Below are 9,580 nucleotides of genomic sequence, written 5' to 3'. Positions count from 1 at the left end.
CAGCGGATAACTAGTGACAAGACAGAAAATAAAAATATAAAAAATAAAAACTAAATTTGCATAAACTACAGGATGAAACTGAAATTATGCCAAAAATCACCATCTCATGACGAATGTCGAGTGAGAACCATAAACATAAACCTATCCTTGCATTAAAATGAAAGAACAGCAAAAACTGTTGCTCAGGGCACCTCGAAAAGGCATGCCCGTGCTAGAAAAGGTGCAAGCAAATGAAAATTGCAGAATAGCAACACATTTTCTTGAACAAGTCGTTTGCCTTGATGCAAATTATCTAGCCACAATGGATTGCTGGCTACTTGTTTTGCTTTTGCGATTCCATATTGGAGTGGTCTCGATAAGTTTATGGGGCACGAGTCTTTTCTCTTGTTTAGAAAGCTTACGGAAATTGTGCACCTTCAACCTAGCTATCTTAGCTTCTTCTTCTGGGGTCATCTCCCTGAGTACTACAGTCAGTCTACACTCTGGTCTCACTTTTATTCCACATCTGCCTTTGGAATGGTATGATACCCTTTTCTTGTACAATCCTTTTCCAGTAAATGCCTCAGCTACAGAATATCAGATATGAAAAGGAATTAATTAAAGAAAAAAGGTAAAATACAACAGAATTGTTTGCTTACCAACAAGAAGACGGTCAGCATTAAGATCATGATTGTGTGTTGCATTGGCACGAGCTGAATGTATAACCTGCATATGTATATTTCAGTCACAAAGCATCTAGCTGGAAATTGTCACCCTCACACAAGAATACGTTCAAGGGTTCGAATCAAGCAGGAGACTTTTTATGCAATTTTTGTAGACTATCTACCTTAGCAAAATTCGCGATTAATGAGGGACCGTGACAGGTCAGATGAAACCAAAACACCCTTTAAAAGGTTAAGTTAATTAGGATGTGTTTGGTGATGGCAAAGATTGGGGAAGTAAAGAAACAAAACTGGTCTGCAACTCAAGTGAATTTACCTTCCATTGGCATATTGGACTGAAAATTCATATTGTTTAAAGGCCTATAAAAGAAAAATGACCTGGTAGACAGTTTTGGCAGCTCGCTTGACAGTAACTTGCAACTGCAACAACGCATCTTCAACACGCATTCCTCGAACAAATTCAGCAACCAAGTTTACCTTCTTGGGACTCTGAAAGAAAGTAGTCTATCAAGAATTAAAACAATCTATACGAAAAAAGGCCCTTAGAAATCAACATGATTTTTCAATGCTTCCCAGAAGAAAAATGCAAGAACAAAGGGTAACTATTTCTATAGTATCTAAAATAAAGAAAAAAAAGAAAACGAAATGAATAATCTCAAAATATCATTCACTGCCCTGGCCATACCAAAAAAAGATGAACCGCTTCATCACAAAGTAATTCCATTGGCATTAGAGTCATCCACTTCAATATGTTTCTTCTGCCTTTCATTGCGTGGATTACAAGATTATTACTGTGTTATGTTATTACTGGATTCCACATTTCATGAATATGATATACTCTGGAAGGACAATCAACAGAAAGCTACTTTGCAACGCTCTTTCGATAACAGAAGAATGAAGGTCAAACGGATGGGAAGTTCTAGCTTATAGCCACCACGAGATGACTCGGTTAATGAACAGAGATTGACAGTACAATAATGCATTTGGTGCACTATGATAAACATTTTATTCAAATTGATTTGTCCATCCCGTTCAATCATTTTTCCAAGAACAGTTGAGGGGCACGGCAAACTAAAAGGACGAAAAAAATGCTATGTAGAAGTGAGTTGCTAGATTTCAAAATCATAAAAAGATTTGGCTTTCTTCAATCATGCTCAGCTACTAGTGTGAACCGAAAAGTTTGAAGAGCTTACCTGTTTTATTCCCTTTAGCACTGCTTGAACTCTAGAAGCCTTGCAAATTGTCTTTTGAGTTTCATCACTTCCAGTACTTGCAGGTAAAGCCGGTAGTAATGGGGAAGATATAGGAATTGCATCAGATGTGTCTGTGAGTAAGCTCCTCGTACTGGTGAATCCCTGTAACAAGAACGTACATTTCCCAAAATGAAAGTGTGATGAAGGACAAAGATGAAGCACGAGGAATTAGATAATTAATCCATAAAAAAATTTTTACTGCCACATATGAATATTATGAAATATTATAAAATCAATACAATGCGTGAATGAAACAAAAAAATCATTCATCAGCAGAAAATCTGCTTACTTCCAACCAACAATTACATGGCATTCACATTGATCACTGATGCAAAGTCACAATCCTCACATACCTCGCAAGTATTTTTCGTTGAATAATGTTTCACTGACTTTATTTGTTCTCAACAATTTCTCAATACAGGATCGGAAGATTGTAGTCTATAATGTTCAAAAAAATGCAGGTAACAGAATCCTTTTAGTAAAGATTGAAAAGCACTCATGGAGTTACCCATTTCTGTAGATATTGATGTCGTGGCCTTGAAATGGTGGGAATGTATGAATTCCGCAGTCTTGATAAATCAGACATCTCAGCTGCAGAACGGTGCATCAAACACCAAGAAATTTAATACACTTTAAATAAGAAACAGCTCGATATAAAGCAGAAGCATTTAGACCATTTCAGTATAAAGCATAATATATCCGTCTAACAATGGAAAAAACATGGATGCTATCGCAATCAACCGAACCATTAGCTTCAAGCCTTCAAATAAACCACCTGCTAAAATTCTTAAAAAAATTAAAACTTGAATTGAAAGTGGTTACCAGACACCCGATAAGCCTCTGACTGATTAAAAGTACTGAATGAGGCACTGTGACTGTAAAGATATCTCTTGGAAGCCTGGCGCACGAACGATTGCAAAATCCGCTGCCAACCCTCCATGATTTCAGGTTTTCAAGATCTTTCAAAGAAGTCCACCAAAGGAATATTAAATCATCTGAAGGCAGAATTAGCCACGATTTCAGAATGAATCATAACAAACACGCAGGCAAAAACTGAAAACCAGTCATCTTTCATCAAACTGTATACTGAGATCTGAACCCTAAGTTCAAGAAAATGGCCAAATGTACTTGGGTTGGGTCTCAAATTAAGAAAGAGTTGGGGTAAGAAATTGCTGGGTTTTTTTTCAAAAAAATAATATTATTTTAAAAAGTATATATTAAAATATAAGAAAATGTGATGTGTTGCAAAAATATACAATCCGAAAATCAGATTTCGGATTCAATTATTTTTTTAAAAAAATTACCACTCACGGATTCTTAGAGTCCGTGACATAGTCACGGATTCAATGAGTCCATGAGTAAGTTTTCGACATTTTTTCAGAATATTAAGAGGTAACGATATTATTTTTGTTTATATTATTTATTATTGTTCGTTAATTATAGTAGTTTTAAGTAAGAACAATAGTTATAATATTAATTGTCTTATTGGAATTATAATACTAAAATTTAGAATTGTTGAATTACCGAGCACGAACGCATCATAGTAGTTTTAAGAAATAATAATAACTATACTTAATTTAATTACAAATATTATAATATTAATTGTATTATTGGAATTAGTTATTTATTGTAATTACATGTTATACTTTTTATAATAAATAATTATTACTAATAGTATACATTTTATAACAAATAACTATTACTAATAAATAACTATTACTATTGTAAACATTTTATAATTATTACTATACTTAATAATTGTATGTTATAATAAATAACTATTTTGTAACTATTATAATTACATGTTATAATTAATAACAATAATTATTATTAATGTATATGTTTTATAACTATTACTATACTTAATAATAATTATTACTAATATATTTATTATAATTACTTGTTACGTTTTACGAAGTATTATTGATTTTTAAAAGAACTTATTTAATTTACAGTAATTAGTTTTATTATCAATTTGTCATCAACATAGACGTTTTCTTTTTTCGAGCTGAAAGTTGGAAATAAATTTCGTTTACTATAAAATATGTAGTTAAATTTTGTTGATATAAAATATAATATTTGTTAACTACTGATTTTTTATTTGCAAGATGGCTGAAAATACGGATGCAATAATTTCGCCATGTCGGTCTGACAAATGTCTTTGGAGATTGCTTAATGCTGGGATTCACCTCCGTGTCCGCCTATGTCTTGCACGCATGGGCTTCTATGGTGTCATTCAGTGTGGTCCTATTAAATATTATGATAATCATTTGCTTACAGCCATTATTGAGAGATGGCGTCGTGAGACACACGCATTTCACCTTACCAGTGGGCGAGACAACAATCACCCTGCAGGACGTTGCCCTTATTTGGGGGTTGAATATTGATGGCATTTCCATCACTGGTGTAGATACCGCGTACAACAAACATACCTTACAACAGCGCTGCGCTACTTGGTTGGGTTTTACGCCCACATCTTCTCAGATTAAAGGTTCACATCTTTATCTTACCGCTTTGCTAGACCATTGCCTAAATAATATGATTAATGATCAAAGCACTGAAGAGAACGTGGCACAATATTCCTGTTGTGTTGCATTAATAATCATTGGTGGATGTGTGTCCGGACTCGGAAGGTGCTGCTGTGAAACTTATGTATTTGCAGTTTCTTGAGGACATAGAATTAGTGAATACGTTTAGCTGGGGTTCTGCTGTGTTGGTATATCTATATAGAGAGTTATGCGACACATCAATGAGATTAAAGGTCGATTTGTGTGGCCCTGTTCAGATATTGCAGGTATTTTTACACTTCTACGGTCATTATATTTGTTGTACTTAATTTTTCTTATGATTTGATTATTTTTGTTGTATGTTATTGCAGATTTGGGTGTGGTCTAGAATTACTCTTCTTTGCCCTGATAGAGCGCAACATGTATCTATTTCAGAAGAGCAGGCTGCGGATGTGCTTCAGGGTCTATCATTCCCACCATACAGCGCACGGTACTAATAAGAAATAATTAACATTTATTATTATTATTTTGTTATTTAGTTTTAATGAAACTATTGAGTACTTTATAAATTGCAGGTGGAGACGCGGATTCTCTTGGACACAAGGCCCATCATTCGGTCCGTATAATGAGAGATATGCTTGACAGGATGGTAGAAGGGCAGGTAGATATATAAATTAGTTGTTTAGAGTTTGAAATTTTTTACAAATTCAGTCTGAATTATATATTATCGACTTGATAATCTTTTTTTCATTTTATTTGCTTCAGTTTCTATTGACAGTTTATGATATGGAGTCCCCGGAGGTTGGCAGAATTCTTGATGGAAATAGAATTCATCTATGTCGGTCAGCATGCGCATTGATCAATTTTCATATAGTTGAGATGCATAGACCAGAGCGGTGTCTCCGACAGTTTGGAATGCGTCAGGGTATTCCGCCAACTGCTACTTACTTCGATAATTTCCATAAACTGACGCGACAAGGCTGGAATAACTTTGATTGGGCGACATATCACAAAGATTGTGTAGAAATATGGAATGACAGATATAATTTTGTGATTGGTGAGGATTATGTCATACCTGGTACACCCGCCATCACAGTGGACTATGTTGGTTGGTATCATCGCATTTTACAAATAGCGCTCTCGCCGCCAGTGGTACCTTCAAACATCATGGGCTACCATCCTGTTGATGCAAACTACCGATATTTTAGCGTGAAACATGTTCAATTTATCTACATATGTACGTAAATATAATTTATTGTATTAAATATATGTTACATAACATATGCATCTATGTCACAGACACGCCCAGCTCATTTGCAATATCCACCGATGTGGACAGGAAATGAGTTTGAACCCGGACCATCATCTTCAAATATGGCATACACTACTCCGCCAATGGTTTCAAGCTTTCCATCGTATGACGCTGGTTACTACACTCCATTTGCTGGTAGTTTTATACAATTTTTACAAAGTGACTTTCGACCGGGTATGAATGAGAGTCGGCCTACATTTAACACGTCGCCCATACCATTTGAACAATATTCTGATACAGAAGGGTATGAACGTTGGTGGGAACATTGCCGATACCAGTACATCTGCAGCCCAAACAAGTACGCATGGAGATGATGAACAGATGTTAGGTCATGAACGTAGAGTAATCAGAAGACCACCGTGTGGCACTGGGGGGCATCGTTACCATCGACATTAACTATTTATTTAGATATGCACAATTATCCATGTGTTTTGTAATTGGGGCAGGAATATTTGTAGCCTCAGCAGAACTATCAAAATGTCTGACATTTGTGGTATTTTCTTCAGGAGCCCATGAATTTAAATCCAATTGGCCTGTTCTACTAGAACTCCATGCAACATCAACTCCTGATGGAACCGTGATATGATGATCCCAACCTCCTGAGGTAAAATCCAATTCTCGTGTTCTATTCATCCCCCATGCATAGTCTTTTTCAGTGTGAGTCATGATATGGTGATCCCAAGGACCAGTGTCGATCCCAGAGTAGGTCTGAGCTGACTGTTCATCGACGTGATACATAGAAGGCCCCGCTTCATTCAAACCTAGTGTTCCCAAACCTTGCGTTATTACTGGCATGACTGCATCAAAATTATAATCACTTACGTTCTGTAACACTGGCGATAAACCAACATACAAGTACATGCAATCCAGTGTCGGCAACTCAAACATAAATTGTAGACTATCATCATCTGTGATATAGACATGCTCTTCAATGTAACGAGACAACGAGCTATAACAATATTTCGTTGACAATTTGATGCAGAATTTTGATGGGTCAATCTCCAGCTTGCGATGCACATAATTCACCAATTGAGAAAATGTAGTAGAGCGAGAAATTTTAATAGGGCCTGGTCGCGGGGATACTATATCCAACCCTACCATCTTCAATAATGACATAGCCATCTACGTAAAGTAAGGCCTTGACAGTATCCATGTCTGTGAGAAATATAAAACATAATTAATACTAAAAATATAAAATATAACAAAATTATATAAAATAGTATAATGCAACCGAAAAAAATTTAATTACATTAATACAACGTAAATAATACAATTAAAATATAAGAAATTATTGAAATTACCTTTTCAAATGTCGTTGTACGGAATTTGTAATTAAATGAGCTACCGGAGTTTAATATCTGCAATTAATTACAAACATTATCAGATATAATATACATAAAACAATTCAATATAGAAAGGAAAAACATAGATTCGACTTAGACTCGGCGCAATTCTCCTAAATTCTGTTACTCAGCACAATTCTCCCAAATCAAATTCCGAATTGCTGAGACTCGGCGTAATTCTCTAAAATTCTAAGATTCGAGAGAAAACTATCAAATCAAATTAGGAATTCTAATAATCACACGATCGACGCAATTTATAAAGGAAGGAGAATCACGGATTCTTTATAAATAACAAAAAATACCACGGAGTGAAGAAAAAAAAAGAGCTGCGCAAGAAGAATGTCGAAAACTTGAGCTGAAAGACTGATGAATTCACCAAATACTCGGTGTAATTTTATTACATAATTTTCAAAATTGTTTTGTATATAACCAAACAAATTAATTTGATAATAAAAATTAATATAATTTACTTATATTAAACTTTTAAGTAAGTTATTTCAAAATATATAGTTGAATAAAAATATTTTAATTAGAATTATCAATTTCTTATATTACTTTGCATTAACATAAACATATTTATAATATTATATAAATTATATTAAAGTGACCAAAGTTATAGAGTAACTAAACACTTTTTCATATATAAATTTTTATAAACTTTTTTAAAAAACGTAACAAAATACTTTATAATTTCATTACTATTAAGTACAATAATATTAACTCATTCTTATATTAAATTAATTTAATTATATTAAAAATATTAACCTTGAAATATTTCAAAAATCACAATATCGTATTTATTATTTTTTTAATATTCCAACTGTTTTTTAATATCGCGATTAATATTAAAAATATACTATTTAACTAAATTATACTTAATTATATAATGTTAGTGAACAAAATTATAATTACATTAATATAATATAAATAATACAAACAAAATATTAAAAAAATTACCTAAATTACCGTCTCAGACGTAATTATACGGAACTTGTAATAATATCAACGGACGGTGCTAATATCTGAAATAAATGACAAGTATTATCAAAAAACTTACACAAAAGAAAATATTACTTTTTAATATATAAATATAATATTATCAATGAAATTAAACATTACATCTTATATATCTTAAAATGAAAAAGATGATAAAATCAACAAATAATATTAATACAAGATCGAATTAGAAAAGATGGAATTTGCGCATATGAATCGGATGAATGCGAGAATGATTACGAGGAAAAAATATTTTCGGTCGATGAAATTGTCACGGATTCTTTGAATCCGTGCCCCACTCCCTTTTTCTTTTATTTATTTATTTATTTTATTTTTTTTAAATAAGTCTGAATTCGGTGCAGTGAAATGCGGATTGTACTAATTTTGTAAACCTTTTCATTTTGCAACATTTTTATAATGATTTTTTTAATTTATAATATTTTTTAAAAAAAGCCCAATAACTTAAATTAAAAAAAACTCAAATAAATTCAATTTTTGTAAGTATTTTTATTAAAAAAAATGAAGTGATTTTGAAGTTTGGAAAATTTTTAAAAAATACATTTAAATTTTTTTTTAAAAAAAATAGAGGTAAAAGTTAAAAAAAATATAAATTTTAACTTCTAAAATTATTTTTTAAAGTGTTTTTCTAAAACGAGTTTTATAATCAAACACTACATCGCATGAACTTCTTTAATCAAACAAACTCGTAATCTCACAATTTGAGGGTTAAAAAAACAATTTATTTAATAAAATGTATTTTAATAAATTTATATTCAATCGTATCTTATTAAATATTTTTTATCGATATTTTTAAATTTTTAGATGATCATATCACTCTTAATAAAAAAAATTTATTACAAAAATTATTTTTAAGTTCATAATTTTAATTTATTTTATAAAATTTCCAGGATAAATAATATACGATGTGGGAAAGACTATAGTTTTGATAATTTTATTAAAGAATATACCGTGAGGGAAATAATAACTTTTGATTTTATAGAAAACAAAATTTTATTAGAATTTTATGATTTTCATAAGTATAGTGTGATAATTTTATTAAAGAATTTCATGACTATAATTTCTAGTAGAATTTGAAAACTTGGAAGTTATAAAATCAAAAGAATAATATTTAATATATTTTAAATACAAATTATTTTTATCAATTATACAGTGAAATATTAATTTTATTTTAAAAAACTATAGAAATGTTTTTTCCCTTTTGTGACTCAATGTTCAACTATTTAAAAATTAAAATGATTTTGTAGTTGTTATATATATGATACACACTGAAAATTTGGGGTTCGGTATACAAACTTCGAATTCACTCTAGGTCTGAAATCAAGAAGAAGACTGTTAGAAGGGAGCCGGAAGGGGGTCTCGGCGTAGTCTCTTCGACGCTCAATCAGATACTGCGAGTAGAATGAAGGGCAGCTAAAGGTCCTGATATTTATAGGAGAATGTCTGAGTTCCATCATGGGACTTCTACCTTGGCTAGGGATGGGCCGGG

The 9,580-nt window shown here is 32.0% G+C and overlaps 2 protein-coding genes and 1 long non-coding RNA gene across 3 annotated transcripts; 1 reads left to right on the top strand and 2 right to left on the bottom strand.

The window, feature by feature from the left end:
• Window positions 1-29: 29 nt before the first annotated feature.
• Window positions 30-3,067, bottom strand: LOC142529757 (uncharacterized). The gene is made up of 6 exons (XM_075635379.1): window positions 2,738-3,067; window positions 2,424-2,506; window positions 1,856-2,017; window positions 1,041-1,151; window positions 639-705; window positions 30-566 (listed from the first exon to the last, which is right to left on the bottom strand). Exons 1-6 carry the CDS (start codon window positions 2,853-2,855, stop codon window positions 289-291), a joined length of 819 nt encoding a protein of 272 aa, XP_075491494.1. The 5' UTR covers window positions 2,856-3,067; the 3' UTR covers window positions 30-288.
• A 1,474-nt stretch (window positions 3,068-4,541) lies between these two features.
• On the top strand, window positions 4,542-6,144 carry LOC142529567 (uncharacterized). The gene is made up of 5 exons (XM_075635133.1): window positions 4,542-4,709; window positions 4,794-4,912; window positions 4,998-5,083; window positions 5,188-5,631; window positions 5,722-6,144. The coding sequence occupies exons 2-5, from the start codon at window positions 4,843-4,845 to the stop codon at window positions 6,046-6,048; spliced, it is 927 nt and encodes a 308-aa protein (XP_075491248.1). The 5' UTR covers window positions 4,542-4,709; window positions 4,794-4,842; the 3' UTR covers window positions 6,049-6,144.
• Window positions 6,145-6,230: 86 nt separating this feature from the next.
• LOC142528236 (uncharacterized) lies at window positions 6,231-8,104 on the bottom strand. The gene is made up of 3 exons (XR_012815677.1): window positions 8,044-8,104; window positions 7,036-7,092; window positions 6,231-6,889 (listed from the first exon to the last, which is right to left on the bottom strand). It is a non-coding gene; the product is annotated as an uncharacterized LOC142528236 (long non-coding RNA).
• Window positions 8,105-9,580: the final 1,476 nt, after the last annotated feature.

Source organism: Primulina tabacum, chromosome 16, assembly GCF_025594145.1.
Source record: "Primulina tabacum isolate GXHZ01 chromosome 16, ASM2559414v2, whole genome shotgun sequence".
Classification (NCBI taxonomy): domain Eukaryota; kingdom Viridiplantae; phylum Streptophyta; class Magnoliopsida; order Lamiales; family Gesneriaceae; genus Primulina; species Primulina tabacum.
This window is presented reverse-complemented; position numbering and strand designations above follow the sequence as displayed.